The sequence below is a fragment of the Danio aesculapii genome, chromosome 24 (assembly GCF_903798145.1).
Source record: "Danio aesculapii chromosome 24, fDanAes4.1, whole genome shotgun sequence".
Lineage (NCBI taxonomy): Eukaryota > Metazoa > Chordata > Actinopteri > Cypriniformes > Danionidae > Danio > Danio aesculapii.
The window spans coordinates 34,351,474-34,377,234 of NC_079458.1; the positions used below are offsets into that span (position 1 = coordinate 34,351,474).

Sequence of the window (25,761 nt, forward strand, 5' to 3'; positions counted from 1 at the left end):
TTCAATCTTTCAAATTAGCTAAAATAGCTGATGACAAAGGACTAGATGTTACTGAATAGCTATTAATAGCTAATAAAACTTTATAACGTGCTGATTAACATTAATGTATATCAAGGTGAAAGTCTAAATCAGATGTTGAGACACTCGTTTTGCACAACACAAGAAAAATCCCCTGGGCTGTCAATCACCTGTCTGAACTTCCACTCTTGTTCTTGCTCAGACTCCTTGTGCTTGAGCGGGTCCTTGAAGAGAAGATCTGTGTCCATGGAAACATTTGGATCGAAGGCTTCAACTGCTTGCTGCTGTTGCTGTCTTTTCATTGTGTCATTAGACAACTGAACTTTGTTTATACGAAGGGCTGCTCTGTTGTCTCTTGCCTTTTGCTAGTGTGGTAGAGAAAGTAAAAATTTATACACAGGTCAAAGACAAAAAAAGAGTTTTCAAGCAAAACAGTTAGTGTAATGCATTTGTTTTCTAAAGCTACCAAACATTACAACCTATTTACATGAAAAGTCTATTCATTTTTATGATTTACAAAAGACACACAATGACACACACTGAAAAGAAAGTCCTGTAATTTACTTAAAAATAAAACTACACTTATCCATCACAGTGAAGCCTCTATATATGGATTTGGAATGTTTTATACTTTGACACAGTGATGAAAAAACTGATTTCACCCATTTTTGAGCAATATAAAATATTATATGTTAATATATATAAATATATATATATATTTTTTTTTTTAATTAAACATTTTTACTTTCATAATACAGGTCAGATTAATATTGTTGGTTAATGTTACAAGAATCTGCTTACCATTAATATAAAATCACTTCTGTAAAGGTGTTGCACACACCAAAATGGGACTCTTCATACACATCTAACTTTGATGAAGCATAGTGATAAAGTTTCTTACCACATAAGGTGCCCTTTCCTGGGAACTAGCTTTCCTCCATAACTTTGCAATTTGCTTCACTCTAGTTGCCCAATCTGTGAAAAAAGTCAGATGGTTGGTCTGTAGCTCAATTTCAAATGACTCAAATTGTTTTAAGACAGTCCATTAACCTGGAAATTCATCTTGAAGGTTTGGAAAGTTCATATTGGTGTAAAGAACAGGAGCAACAGTAGCCATTTCACCAAGAGTTTCCTCTTTCTCCCATTTTAATGTGCTCCTCTGAGCATTGGACATGGTGTCAGTCTCCACCTCTGGTGGAGGGACCGATCCAGGCACGGGAACAGGAGAAGACCAGGGACCAATGACATCACCACCCGTCTGGCTGAATTTCTTCTCCCTATAGTGACCAAAAATGAACAGAAGAATGCACATCAATCTCATGGGTGCTCAGCCAAAATAACTAAACAAATATAAATGCAGCAACACCAAAACTTCAAAAGTATCAAATTCCTTATAAGACCATCACATAGCTTGTGACTAAAGAGCACACTGGCTCTTTATCAGACAACCTGCACCTCATTAATGTGTCACTCTTTATATTATAAGAGGTCACATGATCCCACACTATGCTTAATGATAAACATAAAAAAGCAACAACAAAAACATTTATCAACAAATAAGACCAAAAAGAAAGGAGTGAGAAATTACAGACAGTTAAAAAAAGATACTAAACAATGACAAATACACTATATTAATTAACATTTACCCAAAACCTTTTTTTTTTAAATAAACCAAAGCATAATCTACAAAATATAAAATATCTAAATCCTCATTTAATCCTCCATATGACCACATGTCTAATGTGAAAATTCAGAAAGTGTTTTATACCTGTACTTTGTAAAATCAATTTATTAATATCTCCTCACGATGTGGACATTTCACTACTACAATGCCTACATATTTTAGAGAAGAAACTGGGGGTAATGTACTCAATCCATTTAAACCACAAGTCAACAATAGTATATTTTTGGTTATGCACACTGTGTGTAATTTTCTCCATAATGAATATATTTTTCAAAACATCAATCAAATCTTTGGTTGGTCACTGAAAAAAATTTTTTTTCAGTGTAGTACAGCCAAATGTATATGCTACAGAAGAATATTAAATACAAGTTTAAAACAGAGGAAATATCAAGAGAAGCAAAAAAAATAAATAAACAAATAAATTAAATAAATAAAAAAATTGTTGAAATTTTGTAGGTTGTAATTTATTTTTGCGATATTTAGCTTGAATTGAATTGTATTATTTTTCAATTTCAATTTATTTTAATAAATATATCTGTTTTGTTTAAATGCATCAAAACAGATTGCCTATATTCACTGAGAAATGTATAAAATGGTGTGTACTCAATTATGCTGAGCTCTGTATATAATTTAGGTATAGTTTTTGACATTGGTTCAGCCATTTAAGCTGAGGAAAACAATTTGACTACCTGTAGATTACTCTTATTTGTATTACCATTAGTGTCTTTTTAATGTTCTGATAGAAATGTTGCTGGAGCAGAAGATATCTAAAGAAGTCTTTGGTGTCCAAATTAAATTTTTCTTTTATTGAGTTAAAACCTCAAATCCTATTTTCAACAATGCTACATTCGTTGAATCAATCATTAAAATTTTACATTTTAATATGATTTTCCTAATGCTGTTGTAATTTTAACAACTGTTATTTTCATTATTTAGTTTCTCTCAGTGTTCCCTTTATATGAATTACAGAGACCAATGGTTCTTCAGATCAAAAAAAGTCATGAAGATCTAAGATCTGTACATTTGTGCATATTTTTTACAGCAAAATAATTTTTTTTTAGAAAGAATAGTGCCAATAGTGTTATTTTTTGCTACAATAATATAGACGTTTGATAAATAGGAGGATGATATTTTCTAAAATAAAACAAAAAATGTCAGACTTTTACATCTGTAGTTCTCCCTATAGTGATACATCAGTCCATTTACTGTCTTTCATAAGCCACTGAAATGCTAGATTTTAAAAAGAAATGCCTGTACCAATCTACAGTATGTTTTTAAGAGTCTCAATTCACTCACCTGACATTTTCTGGAAAAGGCATACGGTGAACGGAAGAGAATGTGCCAGAGACTCCAGCTACAGGAATCACAGGGTTCGGAGGAAAGTGGGTGTTTGGCCCCATCATGCCATTCATCATAGGCATGCGTGGGAACATTCCACCAACACCTCCTGCAAACGACACCACAGAGAAACACAAACTCTCGAAATCAGTGGAGTCAGGCTCATGTGTGATAAGTTATAAGCTCAGAAAAACATCTGTCTGGTTCTCTTGACAGTTAATATTAGGACACATTGCTGGCATCTTCAAACCTTGGTTCTGGAGAGCCATTGCTGGTGCTGAGGCATTGGGGGCAGTGTTGGGTGGGTGAGGAAGCTGAGGCGGCTGGCTGGCGTTTGGACTGAGAACTGCTGTGAACAAGTCTTCCACATCTTTACCCTCCAGTTCTAAATGGAATAAATATGATGTAAAAATCTAAACATATTCCCAAATGGAAAATGTTAAGAGTTCAGTAATAGAATTATATACTGTATTTGCTGAGAAATCTTGCAGGAAATGATATCCACTTTTCTAAATAGGTGAAAATTTTAGAAAATAAAGTAAAGAAATAAATATTCTAGGAAACAACAAACCTGGGATTTTGTAGAGTTTACTCAGAATAGCTCCTGTAAACAAGGAAATAAAAGCAAGCCATTAATACAAAATAAAACATCAAGTGTAGAGCTACACAATATATTGTTTTAGCATCAATATCACAATGAGCACATCCACAATAGTCCCATCACAGGATCTGCAATGTCGATTTTGGATTACAATTAACCAGAAAAGAGCAGATAACCCTAATAGAGTTAGATATTTTTAAGGCCTGTGACCATGTAAGATTTCAAGCAAATTTTGGTAAAATTTTTTTTTTACCAATATCAATTGTATTTAATTAATAAAGGGCACCTATGACGAAAATCAACTTTTGTAAGCTGTTTGGACAGAACTGTGTGTCCACTGTCATATTGATGTGATATAAACCCAACAAGTCTCTTTTTTTATTTCCTGACGATAAAATAGGATCCAAATCCTAGTCATTTTAAGGCCCACCGCAACGTGACGTGGGAGTGCCGTTTTCCCCACCCACTGAATTGATTGACAGGCGCCATGTTTCTATAATAACATGCTTCCACATGTCCACAGAACTTTTTTTGCAAATAAACTGGGATTAAAATATTTTTTACAACTCACTGTGTTTTTTAGAAGTTTTATAAGTTTAAAACAGAGCATGTTTGTAATAAAGACAGTAAAATCGCTATCTAATTCTTAACCTCCATGATCACCACGGCCGCATGATGTCAGTAAATGCTGTAAAATGTATGGCTCATCAATTTAGAAAGGCTTGAATAAACTTCACCACAACTACATTAATTAAACTTACATGGTATTTCTGACTAAAGAGCTGTATTTCAGCTTCATCCGCGTCTGCCTGTCACTAACTGCTGTTTATCTGACATAACTCATGAGAAGCAGCTCATTTGCATTTAAAGCCACAGGCAACAAAAACAGCTACACAATATTTAGACGCCAAAATGTGCAGATTCTGGAGGCTATAATAAATAATCTGATGGATATTTTGAGCTGAAACTTTACAGACACATTCCGGAGACAATAAAGGCTTATTGTACATCTTGTAAAATAACAATTTTAAATGATTAATTCTTAAATTAAAATTAAAATTAAATTATGAGTTATTTAAATAAATCATATTCATATCACAATACACACTGCAGAAAAACAATATATCGAAATGTCAGTTTTTTTTCCAATATTGTGCAGCCCAAAATGGGAATTATCACACCTAGTAAGCAAAACAGTAAAAGGACTAGAGGTGTAACAAAATAGCATTGTTCACACCATATATCAAATGTCAAAGCATTTTTCAGTGATTGTATTTAATAATTCTTTTCAGTTATTAATGTAAAGAGAATATCGCAATATATATCTCAGATAAACAAAATGTAGCAAGGTCAGTTTTTACCCCTAATCAAGTGTAATTTAAAGGTGACCTGAAAGATCACGCCTAGTAACAACAAGAGTTAGACTAGAGGTGTAACAAAATGGCATTTTTTCCTACCATATAGCAAATGTCAAAGCATTTTTCAGTGATTGCTTATAACATTTACTTGCAGCTATTAATGTAATGTAAAGGATAAGAACTAACGGCAAGGTAGAAAAGCTGTCGCAGTATTAATACTTATTTGCACAACAATTCGAATATGATTATTTATAACCTCAGATATCTGTGCTTAAACTACAAAGTTTATGTGTACATAATATACATTATGTATATACAGTACAGTTGAAGTCAAAATTATTAACCCTCCTGTGAATTATTTTTCTTTTTTCAAACATTTATCAAATGATGTTTAACAGATTAAGGAATTTTTCACAGTATTTCCTATAATATTTTATCTTCTGGAGAAAGTCTTATTTGTTTTATCTTGGCTAGAATAAAAGCAGTTTTAATGTTTTAAAAATCATTTTAAGGTCAATATTATGTGTCCCCTTAAGCAATATTTCTTTTTGATTGTCTACACAACAAACCATCATTATACAATGACTTGCCTAATTACCATAACCTGCCTAGTTAAAATAATTAAGCCTTTAAATGTCACTTTAAACTGAATGCTAGTACCTTGAAAAATATATAGTAAAATATTTCCTGTCATCATGGCAAAGATAAAATAAATCAGCTATTAGAAATTAGTTATTAAAACTACTATGTTTAGAAACAACAGAACAGAAATTGGGAGAAAAATAAACAGGGGGGCTAATAATTCAGAAGGGCTAATAATTCTGATTTCAATTGTATGCCATCTATCAAGTATGTGAGAAAAGTAACAACACAGAAATAGCTTTCAGCTAATATTACTAAAGTTCCAATGGCAAAGTGCAAGTTACTTATAACTCTTACCATCAGAAACCATCTTATCCAGCTCAGGGCTCAGTATTACGTCCAGAGGTTCTTCCTGTAGTCGAGATCCACGAGCAGGGCCAGGATGAGGGGGAACTGACTGATCATCTGGCAGGGTGCCAATGTCTAAACCGGCTGGAGGGAAGAGAAGTTAAACAGCTAGTCTCAAACTCTGTTTCCCAGCTCTACTGAACACACTTCAAAAAACAGCATGAAAACAGAGCTGTCATTCTGTAAACGCCTAAATCAGAGTTGATAAGCAATTTATTTTATGCAGCGTCTTTGTGGAGATAAGGCACAGGGGAGGACTGAGGACTGATTTTTAATGTCATGGTAAAATAAGGAGGGGAAAGACATTCTCCCCTTCCTTTTTTCTTCACATTTTCCAAGAAAAACAGAAACTTAATTAGTAGTGCTACCTCAAGTTAGTGCAAAAAAGAACCTTCAACATAGACATTCATTCATCACTGCATAATATCATTTTCCATTAGAACATACGAGAGTTAATCAATGAAAGAGCAAGCAACTGCAATGATTAATCATAAAAACGCTGTCACCAACATCAAAGTGTCAGCCACTGTGCTTTAGGAAGCTTCCCTGTTCTGCTGGATTTAGACTAATAACAATTACTTCTTATTTCCACTTTCAAAAGTTAAGTCATATCAACCCAATATGACCTGGGTTGCGTTAACACCACAGAAATGTAATTTACCATGGTGTCTGTGAGGGCGATAATACAAGGCTTGCAAATAAAAGATGGTAGATATGCAACTTTTTAAGCGCTGCAGTGCGTCACACATGTTTGGAATATACTTGCAGTGGTAGCCTAATTTAAACACATCTTTTACCCACATCACATAAATAGTTAACTATATGTGACAAATAACACAATTTAATTTTAAAACAATAACTTTATTTATATGTTTATTATGAAATTTTATTTGTATGTATTATTGTAATGTACTTTTATCAGGGTTTCTGCAGGTTTCACCAAGTCAAATTTAAGACTTTAGGACATTTTTAAGACCACCATGACTGAAATTTTAGACTCATAAAGGACTAAAGGCTAAGGAATTTTTCAAATGCCCTACCAAAAAAAAAAAAAGATTTAATACATTTAAAAAATACAATAATAAATTAATAATACATTTGTAAAAAAATATTTTAATATTTCTTAGCAAAATATTTTAAATTGTGTAAAAACAAGCAAGCTTTACGTGTATCCATACACTTTTTTTTAACATAAACTTTCTTTAAAAAAACAATGAACATGTTTTTTTTTTCAAAAGTTTAAAATAATAAAACTATTATAATAAATACAGTTACAGTTAAATAAAAAGTTTAAAGTTTTACTGAGATTTTATTCAGTAAATTTAAGACGTTTTAAGGCCTAAAATTTTGATTTTGGGATTTAAGAAATTAAGACCCCCGCAGACACCCTGTTTTATATTCAGGAGCCATGTGCATCAGCTGACAGGTAAAATCCACTTCTCTCTCTCTTTCAAGTTCAAAGCAAATTTGAATGCCAAAGCATTTTACATATGAACATAAAATAGCCTATGTAATAGATTTCATCATCAAATAAATAAAATAATCAGCAAATGGTAAATAAACAACAGAAAAAAGGAATGAAACCAAACAATATCTCTAAAAAAGATTATAATTAATTATTATATTAATTATTATTATATTAAGAATTTTAAAAACCTGTAGATTATTTAAATAAGGCAAATGCATTGATTAACCATTACTAATGGTGTACACATATTTTGCAGCCAGTTTAGACCAGTCATTTTGTCCTCTTCGAGTATATAGTAAAGTTAGAGTCTATATAAAAAAGTATATAGTAGAGTCATTTAGATTAAAAATTGAATTATTGAACGTTTCTCTCGCAACCGCGTGTGCACAGTCTGCTGCAAAGCCAAGCGAAAGTAGGCTTAAGTAAAAAGTTAATGCAACGCTCATAAGCTTTGGAAAGCGAAAGTAAAAGCTCAATCCCCGACATTTTAGGAGATATCGAAACCCGACAAATTTCCCAGTCGCAGGCGCATCTCTGTGGGTCTGCAGAGCACGCAAGACTGTCTGTGAGAGTGTTGACAGATGTCGCTCACACATAACGAAATGGGTAAACGAAAGATTTTCCACTCCTTATTCAATGGCGGATGTTTGGCTATTGGGCGGATATAAAAAAAGACTAAAATAATAGTAAAAAAAAATTTACTATTAAATATACTTGGCCGGCCGTTAATATACCTGGGCGGCCAGCCCAAGTAAAGTCTATGTGTGGCAACAAGCACTGCAAAGATCTTCCATTTTGCTCCTTGTAAGCAGTCACATACATTGGGCTGGTGTCCTGGAGAGGTTAGCTCCAACCCTAATCAAACACACCTGAACCAGCTAATTAAGCTCTTACTAGATATACTAGAAACTTCCTGGCAGGTGTGTTGAAGCAAGTTGGAGCTAAACTACGCAGAACACCGGCCCTCCAGGAACGAGTTTGGAAACCCCTGCTCTAAACCAAATCACTTATATACAGTTGTGTAAAGTAACAAATTACAAATACTCAAACTACTGTAGTTGAGTAGTTTTTCTCAGAAATTGTAATTTACACAGTAGTTTTAAAAATGTGTACTTTTACTTTCCATTGAGTACATTTTAATTGCAGAATTGGTACTTTTACTGCACTACTTTCCTTCAATCTGCAGTCACTACTTTATTTTTTCCTCTCTATGGGAATTAGAAAAATCAGTCCTGTGATTCCTGTGAATCGCATCATAATGAACTACCTCAAGACATGGGCGATTTATAAATACAGCAAACTGTTTGGAAGCATTAAAAGTGTCCAAGAAGAAGATCAAAACCTTTACACGCATTGACCAAGCGATGGTTTAGACAGCATGTGATGATAAGAAGAGGACAGGTGTTTAATGTATGATGACCGAAATGACCTTAAACTATAATTAAACACACTACAGAATGTTACGTTTACACACACAAACAAATTACATGTAAACACATAAGCTTTTTACAGTGTAATAATCAATACTCACTACTCTTGAGTACTTTCAAAAGGGCTATTTTTTTACTATACTTTGAGTAATATTTACAACAGCTACTTTTACTCTACTTGTACTACATTTTTAGGAAAGTAATGGTACTTTTACTTGGGTATAATTTTTCAGTACTCTTTCCACCGCTGCTTATATAATTGCATCTACAGGCTACATTTGCATGCTTTGGCATTCAAATTTGCTTTGAACTAGAAAGAGAGAGAGAAGCAGATTTTACCTGTCAGTGGGTGCACATGGCTGCTGATAGCATTAAGTATTTCTTTTTTATTTCAGTTTTTTTAACAGTCGTATTTTACTTTAACCCATTAAAAATAAAAGTGTCATAATACAAACAATTATTATTAAAAATTAAATTATGTGTTGTTTGTCACATATAGTTAACTATTTTTGTGATGTGGGTAAATGATGTGTTTCAATCTGGCCACCACCTCAAGTATATTTCAAACCTGTGGGAAGCACTGTAATTGATACAGTTTTTTTTTCCAATACAATGATGTAATAAATACATTAAAATTTTTATTCAGTGTTGTTTACATTAATAATAATAATAATAATAAAAAAATTGGTTTAAAAAGTATTCTGTGACAACCACATCCGTCATTAACAACGCAGGTTTATGTTTTAAATAATAACTCCGAATCAAACTGAGGCGTTCATTTTAGGCCTAACTATAAAACGTCAATGCAAACTAATGCAATACTATATGTAAAAACGAAATTATTATATACTATAGTAGCACTATAGCCTATAAAAAAGCTTAATATTGCCTTGTTGTTTCTCATCTCGCTCAGCGCGTGCGCATTGAACCGCAAGTGACAGATACAGAGGAAATGAATTAAAATAATAAAGGCTAGAATTAAAATAATACAGCCCACTTTGCAGCTTTATTTTAAATAATAGTAGGCCTATATAAATATAGCGCCGGACCATTTTTCAGTGTTTCGCTGGTAATGTCTTTAAATAAATAATTAGGCCTATTTAATTATTTACTTATTATTTATGTACAGTAATTGAGACATAAAATGAGATAAAATATAATTAACAACGAAAATGTAAATTAAAACTGTAAATGAAAACGTAAATGAAAAAGCTTATTTATTGACTGTCCTAGTCTTATCACTTTAAAATAACAAACACTGTACATCTCTCTATATTTAGGCTAAAACACTGCTTTATTTATTTATTTATTTATTTATTTATTTATTTATTTATGCCTACTTATTTGTATGTATGTTTGTACATTCATTTTAGTTGTCTTTTATATCTTTGATTTTACTTACCAAAATGAATCCTCATTTCACTTAACACTTTTACAATGATAATAAAGCTTGTTAACATGTTTTTAATGATTAATGAAGGAATTATAATGCTTTGTTTCATTGTTTCATCTTCATTTACAAGTAGCAGAGTATTAACAGCTTCTGTATATGTTATTTCTGTCCGTTCGCATCCCGTCTCTTTGTGTCCTCATAGTTGCAAACAGCGGTCATACCTTAAAACAAGTTCTTACTCCTTTAGAGCGGCGGCGGTACAAGGCTCAGCGGTAATGCTCATTTTAAGGTGTCACCCACTGTATATTGCACATAGAGACTATGCTAGAAAAAATAATTATTATCTGTCACTTTGAAGAATTAGCTTACAAATTTTCTGTTATGTTACTTGCTTAACCCACACCCTTGTCTTTTTTATCTATAATTTAACCTAATAAACAAGGAAAATGAGCTGTCAACGTTAAAATTATTTAAATGGTGATTTTTCCCCCTAACATAACACATCCTCTAATTACACTACTGTATTTTACGCTTTAAAGTGAAACTACGAGCAGTGCAACTTTATTCCGTAACCCCTTAGAACTTGCTTTCACACTGAAGCAGTTACATCCCTTATAAAACACCACTAGTTTCTCCACAGCAAGGCCATTCCACTGAGAGAAGGGAATGTGTCCTTGCCAACTTAAAAGCTTGCAATTATGAATAAATAAAATTATCAAATTAGACCCTGGAGAAAATTAAAGAGGACTACATACAGTACATTTCAAACACACTTCAAATGTCAGAAATTGCAAACAAGCACAGTTGCCAACTAAGGTACAGCAGAAGCCAAACCCAGCATCCATCTAAAGACAGTTCTCAACTCACAGAAGGTCATGTGCAAGAAAACATGCTGCTTGTTTGTTTGTGGTTAGTAAAAAGACAGAAGCAGGAAGCCACATAGAAGTTTGAGAGTGAGTGTGTGTGCGTGTTGGAAAAGGGATCATGCAGAAATCGGCACTACAAAAAGTCCCGTTTAGGGGCCGAGAGGCCAGGAGAGGGGGCAGTTCTACTTCTACAGCCAGAGGGGCTGTGCCAATAGAGCTCTTACCGAATGGAGAGGGGGAACTGTCCACCTGGAAAGGGCATAAATCAAGACCTACAAGAACCCAAACCAGATAAAACCAAATAATTATAAAACAATGTATACATAAAAGTACAAAGAAAAAGGATGATGATGCTAAAACACCAAAAATAAACAGAGCAAAGCAAGCAGAATGTGAAATGCAAGTGTGTAAATTTAAAGCAAAAGAGGAGATGCACTTGTGATGGCGCACGATTGCAGGGGACCTTTCTAGGATTGTTAGAGCATCTGCAGAAGGGAAATAGAGGAGACTATCCTGCAGACAGATCTTGGGGGCTAAATATACCTGATTCATGGCCTGGCTTCACCAGGTCATCAGACAGCATTCCCAGGAGATCATCATCTGAATGTAGAACCAGCTCGGTTAAGGGATCCTCCACATTGGCTGGAGATCAAGAAGACAAGTGTTTCTGAGCACAAGTATCCATATGAACCACCAAGTGCTCCTGATTAAATCTTACCAAGGGCTGGGCGGTAAGACATATTCTGTATGCTGTGCGATGGTTGATAACATCGGTGCAATTTCTGTCAGTACAAAACACAGCGTTCCACTTTTTGCTGTTACAGCCTCATTTCAAAATGGATTCAATTCATTGTTTTTCTCAAAATTCTACAAACAATACCACATCATCAGTATTCATACAGGATCAATACCAGAGCTCCCCGGAGGACATGGAGAAAGTATATAGCTAGAGGGAAGTCTAGGGTACCCTTCTGAGACTGCGGATAAGAGGCAGAAGATGGATGGGTGTATCTGTGTAGATCTAAAAGAAATAAAAAGAGGGATTGGGGGGGGGGGGGGGACCAATTTGCACCAGTTACAGCCTCAAGTATGATGCCAAAGCTTTACACACCTGTGGGCCACTCAAGGACATTCACAGAGTAATCTCGTTGCCGTGACCCTGATGGGAGTGAGGTTTAGGGAGGTGAGTGTAACGGAGGCCAGCTAGTGATGTGCTATGCAGGTAAACCTCACTCCTCTGACCTCTAAAGGTGCGACAGATGCTAGAGGTCATGGTCTTTAGCCTCCTTGGTAGAGCAACTCACTTCAATGCAGAAAGTCACCGTTTTAATCCCAGCTTGAAGCAGGTTGGGTGATACAGGACCGACGGGGTTACACTTAGGGTCATTGTCTTGTTGAAAGATTATCTGTTTCCCCAGTCTGAAGTACAGAGCACTCTGGAGCAGGTTTCCCTCTATCCTCACTAGTCTCTAAGTTCTTGCTACTGGAAAATATCCCACGGCAGGATGCTGCCACCACCATGCTTCTCTATACAGATGGTATCTCCCAGGTGATGAGCGGTGTCTGGATTCCTCCAGACAAAGAGTTCAAACTTTGTTTCACCAGACCAGAAAGTTTCGTTTCTCAGGGTTTGAGAGTCCTTCTGGTGCTTTTGGCAACTCTTGGCAGGCCATCATGTGCTTTTTACTGAGGAGTTGGTTCTTATGGAAAGTTGACCTCTCTCCAGAGAAAAATGCTTGACCTCCTTCAGAGTCACCATCAGGTTCCTGGTCACCTTCCCAAGGCCCTTCTCCTTTGCTTGAAGAGTCCTAATTGCCCCAAACTTCTTCCATTTACAAAAGATGCAGGCCACTGTGTTCATTGGGACCTTCAATAAGGTAAACCTTTTATGTACTCATTCCCAGATCTGTGAATACTTACAGGTACAGTATGTATGTGTGAGTTTTGATTACAAACAACGTTGTTTCATAGTGTCATTTTGGGTATTGTTTGTAGAATTCTGAGGAAAATAAGGAATTTTGGATAAGACCATAACAATAAACTGTGAAATAGTGACGCTCTTTGAATTCTCCCTGGATACACTGCATGTGGACAGTAAACCATGAAGCAAGCTCACTAGCAAGATGTTACTTATATAAAATTGCTCATGTTGCTATATTCATCTTAAACCCTAAGGGTGACAAATAAAGAGCTATCAAATAAAAATGTTTTTAAATGACATCCTCATTTGAAACATTTTGATATATATTAGATTTTTTGGTCATACCGCCCACCCAAATAACACTTTTTATATATATAATTTTACACAAAGAAAATTTCAGTAACTTTCAATCTATAAATAGACATGCATAACAAAATACCAAATTATACACTTATTTCAAGACTAACAAGCTATGAAAGGGTTAAATAGGAGACTCTGCAGAGCAGAGAGAGGAGCTTTGCTCTATGGGAGATGAAAATCTCTAAGGACAAACAAACGGCCCTGAAAGCCTTCAAATAGCTTTGTGATTGCTCTACAAACGAATATTCTAAACGCACAAGCCTTCTAAACACTGCACTGTGACTGCCAGCTTCCTATCCTCCCAGAGAGCTTCGACAGGGAATTCAGAAAAGTGCTGGCAAATAGGGTTTTAAAAACATTTTAGGCTGGCTGTGAGCAGAGGTCTGCTGGACTGGGTGTAAATGAGGGTTGACAGAACTGAGGATAAAGAGAAATGGTGAAGAATGAGGTGTCTGAACAAGCCCTTCAGCCTATAAGAGTATGCAAATAAAGGCTGAAGAGGACAAAAAAAAAATGAGCACATGGGGGGAAAAAAGTTCGTTTGTACACTGTATCTATTTTAGTTCCTGTGGCAAAAAGAACTGAGACAGTCTCTAATGCATTCTACAGGAGTAACACTCAGATTCAGCAATGCTGTTGGGTTGTGTGATGCATTCGATGTGTGCAGAAGGGAAAGCTGGAAGTACAGTGATAATGTGCATTATACCTCCCTGCAGGCAACAGCAAGAAAATATTACCTGATGGGTCAGAGCGCAGGAAATAAAAATCTAATCAAAGGCAATTTAAATTGAAAAGATCTTCAGACAGCACTGCGGGAGTCTATTTAGTAAATATGTGTCAACATCAATACAGATAGAGATGATTCAGCTCTATTTATCTATATGTGTTTCTAAATATTACTGTACATACGCAGCGTCCCCGCTTTAGATGAGACTGGAGTGGAGGTGGCGCTCAGAAGCGGGTCAGATGAAGGGTCTAGGAAGCTGCTGCTCTGTGATTTGCTGTCTGTATGACTGGTTTCTTCCACAACTCCTGTTTCCAAAGCTGACTTGTTCTGCTTGCTTTTATCCAGAAGTTCTTTCCCAAAAAATGCCTCCTGTAACATATACATGAAGGTATTAATAATTCGGTCACTAACAATACACCATCAGAAGCACATAAAATAATAACTGCATAAAAAAGTACTGTGCATTTGCTATGGTGTTCTAGCATTATGGGATTTGCTACAGCAGTACTAAATGACTTTTCTGGTTACTCCAAGTATGATATTTTTCTGTCTAAAGCAGTGTTTCCCAACCCTTTTCCTGAAGGCACACCAACAGTACAGATTTTCAACCTAATCAAACACACCTGAATCAACTCATCAGTACATTAGAAGAGACTCCAAAACCTAAAATGAATGGGTCTGATAAGGGAGACACCCAAAATATGTACTGTTGGTGAGCCTCCAGGAACAGGGCTGGAAAACACTGGTCTAGAGCACCTCATTTTTTTAAAGTGATTTTTGTAATCTTACTACTTTCAATGCCAAGAATTCGTCACTGTTAATTCAGAATATCTAATAATCCCACACTCTCAATGAAATAACATAACATAATGAGGCCTAATGGGCTGCAGTTTAAATCATTGATTAAAAACATTCCTCTGGTGATGAACTTTCGGGCTTGACAAACAGAAAAACTGAAAGCTATAATAGTTAATGCATCTTAACACACAGCATTATTTTGTAAAGCAGTGTGTAAACCCTGCACATGTTCTTAACTTGACCACCACATCTCATTATTATCTCATACAAGTCCTAACAGGGCTGCTTATGTTTTCAAAGTAAGCCAGTAGTCAGAAGACACTTACTGTATCTAAATTAAGTAATATAGTACACTTATTTTAAGTTTATTCCTCTGGTTGGTGGTTACAATAATGTTCAAGATTGAACATTATTAACAACATCTGTGGCACACAGATGTTTCCAAAGAAAACTAGTGTTAGTATCATTTCTTACTACCCTGTATTTTGAAATTGCTTCTCTTATACAAATAAGCAATTTTTTAAATGCTGCTGGTTTGTTCTAAGCAGCAACCTCCTGCTCTCCCTCGTGAAGCAAATACGGAAGTAACAGAAACTGCAGTTCATCAAAATTCCACTAGTCCTGGCTCCATACTAGAGCACATTTCTATTGAGCCCACTGTTAAAATGGACAACTTTACAACTGAAAAATAAGGTGTTTACAGCCTGCTACAAAGAACGATTTTGGTTTATATAGCTAATATTACCCTTCATGACAATTGTGAAGGGGGTGAATTTTTTTTATAACTCATCCGTTTCCTTTATATTAAGTTTTATTAAGTCTGAATAATTAAGGGCGTGGCCACTTGAGTGACAGCTAGGTCTCGCTGATCGCCATTACTTCACCTCAGCTGATTCCGGCTGATTAGCCGCTGAACTCAGCATATATTTTGTACTTTTGTTTTGTTTTATGTGGCTTTACACGGTCAGTCACTTTTTGGAATCATTTCTTACAATTATCAGATGATATGGCATGCTGTGTGCACTTAATTGTGCTCACAAGCCATTTATGTGGCCTCCGTTTCCCAGGTGAGTGAAATTATATATTTGTATATCATATCCATAAATGTATTTGTTTTATTTAAGATGACTTATCATTTTAATTTTTCTTTAGACCTGTAAAGCACTCCAGAATCTGACAGATTGATTAGCTGTAGGCTCTACAACAGTCATCTGAAAAGTTGTCATACAGTGTTATGCCTGGATTTCATAAATACCCTTGCATTAACTAACAAACTATATTTGAAGTGTTTGGAAGTAATTCACATTTTCCTCCTGTAGAAAAAATGTCATAAAAACAATGTTTAGAGGCTCGATGTATTACAACAGTGCTTTTAAAAGACTAAACACTTTATTGATATAGTGTACAGCCAAGCACATGTGGTCAGAACACAAACAAGTCGCAGGTAGTGAAGTATTAAGCGTTTCTCCCAAAGAAAAGCCAGTCAAAGCAAAATGCTAGCAGGCGTCTGTAGCTCCGCTCACAATCCGCCTCTTTGCCCTTATTTGGTTACCCCCGGTTGGAGGCGAGAACCTAAAGCATGCATTCGAGTAAATTATCATGATGATAATTGTTTGATTACGGTGTTTACTTAAACAATGGCACTAAATGGAGGGGGCAAATAAAATTGGACAAACATGGGGCAGCGTGTGTTCTAAAAAGTTGAAAACTCCTGATTTAATCTATTATTTATTTATAATCTATTATTTATTATTTATTATTGATGATTTATTCTGTGTTGCAGATTTTTGTCAGCTAAACTACCAGAATGATTGGCCTAAAGTCTATGGTCTAAAAAACACTGACCTGCAGATATGAAGGGAAAGCCTCCTCGAGTTTGGTTTTTTTCTTCCTATATCTTTTCTTGACTTTCTCCAGAGGCTCACTGACGATAGGAGGAGCTCCGTCCACAGGAGTGTCTGGTTCATTCCAACCTGATGAAAAGATTTACTTGATGCAACAACTAACAGCATTCACCACAATAAAAAATGCACCAGAACCTGAGATGATCGTACCATCGCCCCTTCCCATGAGGTTCTCTGTAAGCGAGCTTGTGGAGTCTTTCCGGCTGAGAGACCGCTTGCCTTTTCCTTGTCCTGCTTTGCTTCTCTGACGCACCATAAACCCACCGATACCTAAAGAGGGAAGAATCAAAGTGTAAGTCATTGAAACAAAACAGTGCCAGAAAAAAAAATGCAGCTGGACCCTTTAACTTGGTAATGGATGCAATCAGGAATTAATAATGTGGGACCCTGACAGTGACATCTTGACATTTATCTCCATAATTCAGGATGACGCATGAGCTTTGGGCTGGGAGAGGGGTGATTCATCTTAGCTATGCTCCTGGAAAACCATTTCAGGTAAGTCTATTTCTAGGTTATACCCCACACTCTGTAGCTGACCCAACAACCCCATTCCTAACACAATCCATTGCACAGAAACGGAAAGGGCTTAGAGCCCCTGTTTTTATCTGCTATTAATATGTTTTCAGTGATCTAATCACAACTGGTTAGATATGGCCCTGCTGTAGATGTGGATACAACAACAATTTTAAACTCAATCTGTGGTGCAACGTATGAATAATTTGCTTCAGTGCAGGGGTGCCCAAACTTTTTCATATGAAGGGCCAAAAAACAAATATCATAAAGAACCATGAGCCAAAGATAAATATAGCAAACTATGTATTGCCTTGATTTGCTCACCAAAGTCTGCACTGTCCTCCATCTGTCAGGTGATAGTATGTACATTTTAAACTAAATCTGATTCGATTGTAGGCTGTAGGCTTTGCTAAGCTAACTCTGTAAAAGCCAATGTCTCCCTTTGCATTGATCTTTGAGCGCCTTACAGTCAGAGATGTTGTTTATGTTCACACATCTACATTATACATCGACTAAAGTTTAAAATAAGATATCGTTGTGGACCACCATTTTAACTAATTGAGCCTTAAAGTGCTACCAATGGGGGTAACACTATAAAAATATACAGTTTGTGTTTGTATGTGAAGATTTCACGAGTTTGAAATGATAAGAGGGCAAATGCATGAATACAGAATCATTGTTATTTATTCTGCTAATTATACAATTACAATTAACACCTAATTATACTGTAAGAATACAGCAAAACAATAAAAAACTCTCATAAATAATATTGTTTACATCAGTGATTTGCATTGTCATAATTTAATACTGCAACACCTTGATATGAGGATGCATCATTAACACATCTATACAAGGTGTAAACGGGCCATATACAGTAGTTAAATTGGGTTGTTTTTATGCAGTGTAAATAGTGTAAACTAACAAAAGGCCTATTATAAATTGGTGTGAAGTCATTAAGTTTAACACAGAGCTCAGATGCATGTGGGGTGGCACAACGACTAAAAGACTGCATATATGCTTTTGTGTCTATACAGTATACGTCCTTTAAAAAAAGAAATGGTAGGCAGTGCTTAAAAAGGACATTACTTTAAAGAGATTACTTCTTTAGTCAGAGAAAAGCTCAGAGAGAACGTTCTTTCCGGAGTTCTCCCCGGCTAGGAGCTTTAAAGAGCAAAGCACTGTGGGATGCTATTTAAGGTCTAGAATTTGCAGCCGCACTATTTCACAGTCCAGTGGAGCTGTCCTTTCCGATAAGTGCACCTTTCTCTCTCTCTCTCTCTCTCTCTCTCTCTTGCTTACCCGGCCTGTATGGCTTCCTCTTCCTCTTCTTGTTGCTGTCGTCGACCCCTTTCAGGTGGTCATCACAGTGCTCACGCTCCGGGCTGGAGTCAGATTTCCCATCGCAGTCCATTGGGTCAACCTCTGCAATGCGGCCAAACATCACAGAGTAATGTAGATGCTGACAGAATATTCCCCAAACCACACTATAATAATAATAATTAAACTAACAACAACAACAGCTTGCATGACTCACTGCACAGTGTGGTTCAGCAGTTGACATTGATAACCACAAGCAATAAAACGCACACTCATTTGCATTCAATGCAATCTGAAAATATCGCACAAACAAAAGAAGCCTGAATATTTGGTACACCAACAGGAGGTGATTGAGGCACATTTCTCAAATACAGTTCAAAGCATCAAAAAAAAAAATGGCCATATTTTAATAGCACATATACACACACTTTTAATTTTTCAGTCAGCCAGCCTAAGTGAACTGTCTTGCCACTATGATATGAAGTGGGTTTCAGACTGGACAAGAAGCACTGCATTCAATTCCATTTTTTTTCCCTGCCATGCATTGACCAGCTAAAAGCAGGTCTACAGTCCAGCGCAGAGTGCGTTAGTTGTGAGCCTTAAAAGCTTACACATTGCTTAATACACACAGTATGTACAGCAATACACAAATATCTTTACAGATGAAAAATAATTAAAGGATTAAAATATTACAAAAATTATTATTTTCTACATAAATATAAAAACCACTGCCTCCATGCCTTCTTCACCTCGGGGGGCTTTTTTCTAGTTTATTCATGACAATTTGCTTTTGTATAATGTTATTATTATTAGCAGTATTATTTATTATATGCATATTTATATTTGTTTTAATAAAAACAAGTTTAGATTCGTCCTCCTGTCGGGTTTTGGAGATGTATGCATCATCATATGCGCATAAGAATAGAACGTGTGTTTGGATATAGCTCAGTTTTTTGACCACACTTTGTTATTATTGTTCATTTATTCATTTGTTGGAAATTAGAACTGAATTTAGAAATAGTTTTGAAACAAATATCTGCGCTTAACAAACAAAATTAAATATACGGGCTGATGGATGTCTTGGCAGTGGGCAGTTTCCTTATCAATGAAAGTAAGGAGGCCCAATGGAGGAGGCTTGTTCTTTATCCTCGCTGCAGATGCCATGTTTAACTGTTTTCTCGGTAGTGAAGCATTCAATTTTTCCATTTACAAAGTCACCATGTAAATAGCAAATGCGCCATGGCGTGACGCAACTGACTCTTAAAGGGAATGGGAGATGAGACTCTGATTGGTTTAATATACGTTATGCTCAAAACACACCCATAACTCATTAAGATAATAAGCATAACCCTGTTAGACCATGCGCCAGGGCGCAAACCATATTTTTCAGTCCTTAAAATAGCAAAAATGCATTCGGACATGCCATTAATGCTATTGCGCCATGCGCTTCAGACTGCGCCTAGATCGCTAAAATAGAGCCCTTCGTGTTCTTGCATACTAATCAAGTGCTGAAGTCTTCAACATTCAATCCAAGAGCTGGAGTTATCAAGAGCGTTAAAGTAGTAAAGCGCCACTTAACAGACTGTGTTTGGCAGTGAGGGGGTTAAACCAGTGGCCCCATTCCTCCTCATTACCCCCCGCCTGCTCTCTCAGACTGGTACTCTGATGGAAGGGTCGACTATTAATTCAGTTAGAGCCATCTAGCCTCTGATCACTGAAATGCCAAGCCAGGTATAATTTGCTGACTGCTGTTTTCAAAGGCTCTCTTCTCTCTCCAAGTCAAATTCATTTCATGGCTCACCTTCCTGTCGATTTCGCTCTCTTTCCAATCACTCCACTCTGTTTTTACGCATTTTCAACAAATATTTCATCTTTATTCCACCCTACTTCCTAGATTTGTCTGTCTTTCTCTGTTATGCTCAGCTGTGATGGCTGTCAGCACTAATTTACAACCATGGCCAGAGTTAGGCGACACACAAAATTGAGGGGGAACTTTTAAAATGACAATTGGTAGAGTTGTACAATATATCGTTTCAGCATCAAAACAGCAATGTGATCATTCGCAATAGTTACATCACAGGATATGCAATCTTGAGTTTGTTTTATAATTCATCATTTGCATACGAGTTTGAGGCCTGTGATTGTATGAGGATTTTAAAAGCATTCGGGCATAAGAAATTGTACTGTTAGTAACGTTATTAACAATTAATTGTATTTAATTGTTTTTATTTTTATTATTCAATTACTGGCAGTGGGTAGCTCTGTCACCTCACATCAAGATGGTTGCTGGTTCAAGCCACAGCTGGGCCAGTTGGGCCAGAATATTCAAGTATTGTACTTGAATACTGTTAGGCTCGAAAAAAAATAAAATAAATAAAACACTGTTTAATTTGATTGTTGTTTTCTTTATTTGATTTGATTTTATGCAGAATCTCACACCAACAGAATTATCCCAATCCCAACAATGATAAATTCTTTCCAAATAGATATTCATCCAAATAGATATACATCGCAGACTAACAAAATATTCTAATGTTACATTTTCTTCAATATCGTGCAGCCCTAATTATTGGATTCAGAGTTATTACTTTTAACTACAACTCAATCTAAAGGCAAATCTATAATTAAATAAAAAAATATAAAATGAAATCAATCAAATATTACTGTTGGTGGTAACCAGGGCCTGACATTAACACCTGCCAAATGCGGGTAGATTTCAGCTGTGGCGGGTTAGACAGTCACTCCCACTATAGCCACTTTGGCTGGTTGAAGATAATTTTGACATGGTACTTTTCTTAAAAAGCAGAATTTAACAATAAGGATTGCTCAATGACGGACCAATGTGAGACATGACAAAAATGACTGTGTTCACGAGCAAAAGAAACCGCTGAATACTGAAAGAGAGGATGATCACGTGCAATATCTTCATTCACTCACAAGGGCTTCAGTGTGTCACACCAGTTACCAATCGAATCACCTGTGCGCGCGAGTGTTTAAAAGAGTTTGCGCTCACATTTCTTTGCATGTAGCCTCCAAGCCTGGAAATGTAACTGGTGCGATTGGTTGTCTTTGAACTAGACAGGACAAAAAGCGATGCTCACACATCCACAGTCCTGCTGCATTCAAGAGCTCAAGATTTTTTTGAATGTCTTTTTGTAAGCAGCAACGGTAGCTGCTTACACTTTAACCATTTAACCACTTTAAACAGATGATAAATGGGCCTAACATTAACTGTGCATGTGATGATCCTTTCATTACTGCACACAGTATGTTTTTCGTCTGCTTTCTTTTGCTTATAGTTATTATTGTTAATGTGGTTTAATTATCTTCCTTTACAATAACAATGCTTTAATAGGAGATTAACTCCCCGTTTATTTATATATAGTTAACTGAACATAGTTTTAGTTACATGACAATAGTTCTTTTTTAAATGTCAAATATTTTTCAGAAAAGTTGTGTTGAATAAAAAGTGCATGTATACAGCAATACTTAGCTTGTTTTGACACACTATTTAAATTTCTTGGCTAAGAAATATTCATTTGTTTTTGATGTGGCTAGAGAAAAAAATGGTAAATCCTTAGTGCTGAGCCCTGAAAAGTCAAGTGAAATAAAAACTAATTGAAATGCAACACTATGAAACCACAACCATCTGCTCATGCTCATAGAGGAAGGTCATACATATCATACAAGTGAAATGAATAAGGAGTTATGTGGACATAACTTCTAAATCAAGTAATTTTAGCATAGCAGAGTCAAATATATGCATTTATAAAACATATTTTACCAACAACAAAATTATGGCTAGTGAAAATGGCGATGGCTAGTGATGTTGGAAAACTACTAGCCACATTGGCTGGTGATCAAAAAAAGTTAATGTCAAGCCCTGATTAAATGTATATATTATTACAATGTAATGTCTCGGCGGTGTATTTACAAATGGCGCCTCCTTTGTTTTCATTCTCCAAGTTTGTGCACGCGCTAGTGATGTTTCTCTGTAAACGAATAGCATTCAGCTGCATTTTGATACTTTTTTGTTGTGCCAAAAAGTGGTACAGTACGGTTCGCTTTTTGGTACCCTTTGACAGTGGAAACATAAAAGCATACGGAACCATCCCATATCATCCCATGCCACTGGCGATTAATGGAAATGGGCCATTAGTCACATTTTTAACTAGATATTTTAGTTTCTGCTGCATTAAATGTCAATTTTGTTAAGAATGAAAGCTTTGATTTCGATTATGTAAGAACAACCCTTTTAAGTTTGTGCATACTGACCCATCTGACAAGTGCAGCAAAAGTTTTGAGTAGAAAAATGTATATATATAATAATAGAAACGGCATCAAGCATAAACACATTCTGTACCTCTACTGTCATCCAGGTCTCCATCTCTAAAGAGCTCAGACTGGGCGTCAGGAGGCGTCTGCAGCACTGCCACACTGTTCTGATTGATGATCTTCAGCTTAAGTTTGGGTTTGGGTCGCTTGCGGCGGGTGGTCTGGACAGATAAACTCTGGAGCTGAGACAATCCCGACTCAGTTAGACACACGCCATCCTGAGTGTACGTCCGCTGGAATTCTAGCGCAGGAAAGAACACAGCAATAATGACTGCTTGAGTGCACTGAAACAGCTCCTCTCACACTTCAGCTATTTAAGCAACAACTGTTACACAGAACATCTGTTGCAGCAGAGAGCGATGAGCAAAACACCTACCATTTTCCTTGACTTTTGTTAGAATCTGCGCCACTGAAGGAGGCTCGCTGATCTCCACGAGCTTTGGCACTGCGGCACCTGTAACGAGATGTTGGATGCTTGACTTATTTAAGGGTTAACGCTAAGTATTCACCATCATTTGTTTAGTTATTTATTGATAAGGGGACAGTCTGGAGCCATTAAAGGCAGATTACATTAACTGCTGCTTCAATCACACGAACAGGTTGCAGCTTGATTTAAAATTCAGGCCATCTGCTTTTTTTAATGAACCACATTTTGCTGGAACAAAGTTTCATTGACCAAAACACTCTAGTGGCCATCTGTTATAGAAAAATCAAGCATTAACATGCACATCATACGGAAATCGACAAGAGAGATTTCCTGAAGCGTATTCACCTGAGGTTACAATTAGAGCATTTTTGTTCAGATGTGCAGGAAAGTTTTATGGATATCAAAATACCCAATCTGCCTACTATCTGTAGTTTGAACAAATAAAACAAGCCATGAAATCAATCTGCAAACACGCCACACATGCCAATTTAATGTGATAACTGGAAATGTCAGAACTCAGTTGCCGCATGCTACCTTTTACACACATTTATTACAGTGATACTAGTAAATATGGCAAAATGACACACCATAACTTAACTCTAACCCTAACCATATAGTACATGCCATATAACATTATCCAGTAGTAAAATGTTCAATTTAACTGTAATAAAGGCACCATTTATATAATATACAATAGCCAAACATTTTAAAGATTGATAAATACACTGCTAAGTGCAAGTTGTTATAAAACAAGTATCTCAATACTAAACATGCATAGAGCATGCGTTTATAAGACTAGTTTGTAACAGTGGTTCCCACCTCGGGGGGAGGTCACCAAAGATTTGTTAGTGGTTAAAAGTAAAAAAGAAACAGATACCAATTTTCACTTTATTTGAAGGGGTGTTTATGAGACAGTAATGAAACCTTTCTAATGTGAATGAGATATTATGCATGCTTATAACAACTATCATTAAGTGTCATTTGCTCAGTTATGTCATTTTAAATGCAAGTATGATATTGTTTGTTATGCCAATTTGACAAAAATCCACCACAACCTGTTTTTGACATTACCAAATATAAATCTGTCATGAACAGGATTGTCGTGAAGCCATTATACTGTAATGTTATAACAGTGTTATTAATATTTTTTGACCTCAACTATAATGGCTGAATCTGTCATTAAAATGTCATTAAATATTAAGGACACTCTTACAAATAAGTAATGTCAATTTTATTGAGGCATTTTAATGACAAACACAGTTTGTTCCACTGATAAAATAAGTTATCCGTAAAATATTCATGACGCGATTATAATGGCCTCATGACAATCATATTTATGATAGATTTATGACAAGTTATGTTATTTTGGTAATGTATAACTGTCATGACAAAAGATAAAGACAGATTGTGATGTATTTGTTTATGTCAGGTTTTAATGACATCACAGCATTTAAAATGACATAACTCAGTAAATGATACTTAATAACAGATGTCATAAGCATGCATAAACCCAGAAGAACGAATTTGCTCGAAATAACGCAAAAAAAACCTATATGAAATATATGTGTCCTAAGCATGTTTTTAGCAAAGTGGGCCACATATATGACTGTCAACATCTCAAAAGAGCTGTTTTGGTGTTTCGTGACCCTTTAAGACATTTTTAACAATTATTTATGGGAATTCTATTAAAAAAATCATTAATAGTGTAAATCTTACCAGGTGTGGGCACGGTGTGCATTCTACACAGAGTGCAGTCAAAGCCCACATCGGCTGCGTTCTCCACATCTTCATCAGAGTTCAGTCCCTGACATGAGCCATGAACCCATCTGCACAGCCAAAATATCAGCATAAGGCCACATTCACAAGCAGTCAGTCATTAAGTACAGTACATCACAGGCTCAATGCCATGAATCAACACCTGCATTTATTTATGCACTAATCTACAGCTCATAATACTCTTTTATCCTGCCGTTACAGCATTTGGCATGATGAAGAGCCGCCCACCTGTCACACTGCCGGCACTGTAGAATTAGCTCTTCCTCTCTGTAGCTGCGCGTGCACACGGGACACACTGTGAGACTCGCACACGGGCCGCATTGTGTGTAGTTATTCTGCCACTCACAGCGCAAGCCGGGCGACGTGGCTCCACATTGAGTACACAATACACACCTGTTGGAGAACAACACAGTTACACACTGATATATCTTCTATGAGGGTGTATGTCACCGCAAAAATACACACTTTTAAATGTAAAGGTCTGAATCAATCGTTTCACACTCATTTTGTGGCCATTTTGTGAATGGACACACCTCA

The 25,761-nt window shown here is 36.1% G+C and overlaps 1 protein-coding gene across 8 annotated transcripts in view; it reads right to left on the reverse strand.

The window, feature by feature from the left end:
• kmt2ca (lysine (K)-specific methyltransferase 2Ca) overlaps window positions 1-25,761 on the reverse strand; it is a 207,892-nt gene that overhangs the window by 32,172 nt on the left and 149,959 nt on the right. For 7 of the 8 annotated variants that reach the window (XM_056450456.1, XM_056450453.1, XM_056450451.1 and 4 more), the window contains 17 exons: window positions 25,453-25,617; window positions 25,165-25,274; window positions 23,398-23,475; window positions 23,050-23,262; window positions 18,669-18,791; window positions 17,007-17,126; window positions 16,798-16,925; window positions 14,337-14,523; window positions 11,690-11,788; window positions 11,371-11,418; window positions 5,939-6,073; window positions 3,612-3,644; window positions 3,291-3,425; window positions 2,999-3,149; window positions 1,069-1,295; window positions 920-993; window positions 189-383 (listed from right to left, as the gene is read on the reverse strand). In XM_056450456.1, the coding sequence (XP_056306431.1) occupies window positions 189-383; window positions 920-993; window positions 1,069-1,295; window positions 2,999-3,149; window positions 3,291-3,425; window positions 3,612-3,644; window positions 5,939-6,073; window positions 11,371-11,418; window positions 11,690-11,788; window positions 14,337-14,523; window positions 16,798-16,925; window positions 17,007-17,126; window positions 18,669-18,791; window positions 23,050-23,262; window positions 23,398-23,475; window positions 25,165-25,274; window positions 25,453-25,617 (2,221 nt within the window). The remainder of the gene's footprint in view (window positions 1-188; window positions 384-919; window positions 994-1,068; window positions 1,296-2,998; window positions 3,150-3,290; window positions 3,426-3,611; window positions 3,645-5,938; window positions 6,074-11,370; window positions 11,419-11,689; window positions 11,789-14,336; window positions 14,524-16,797; window positions 16,926-17,006; window positions 17,127-18,668; window positions 18,792-23,049; window positions 23,263-23,397; window positions 23,476-25,164; window positions 25,275-25,452; window positions 25,618-25,761) is intronic. The other variant, XM_056450455.1, reaches the window with a different exon arrangement.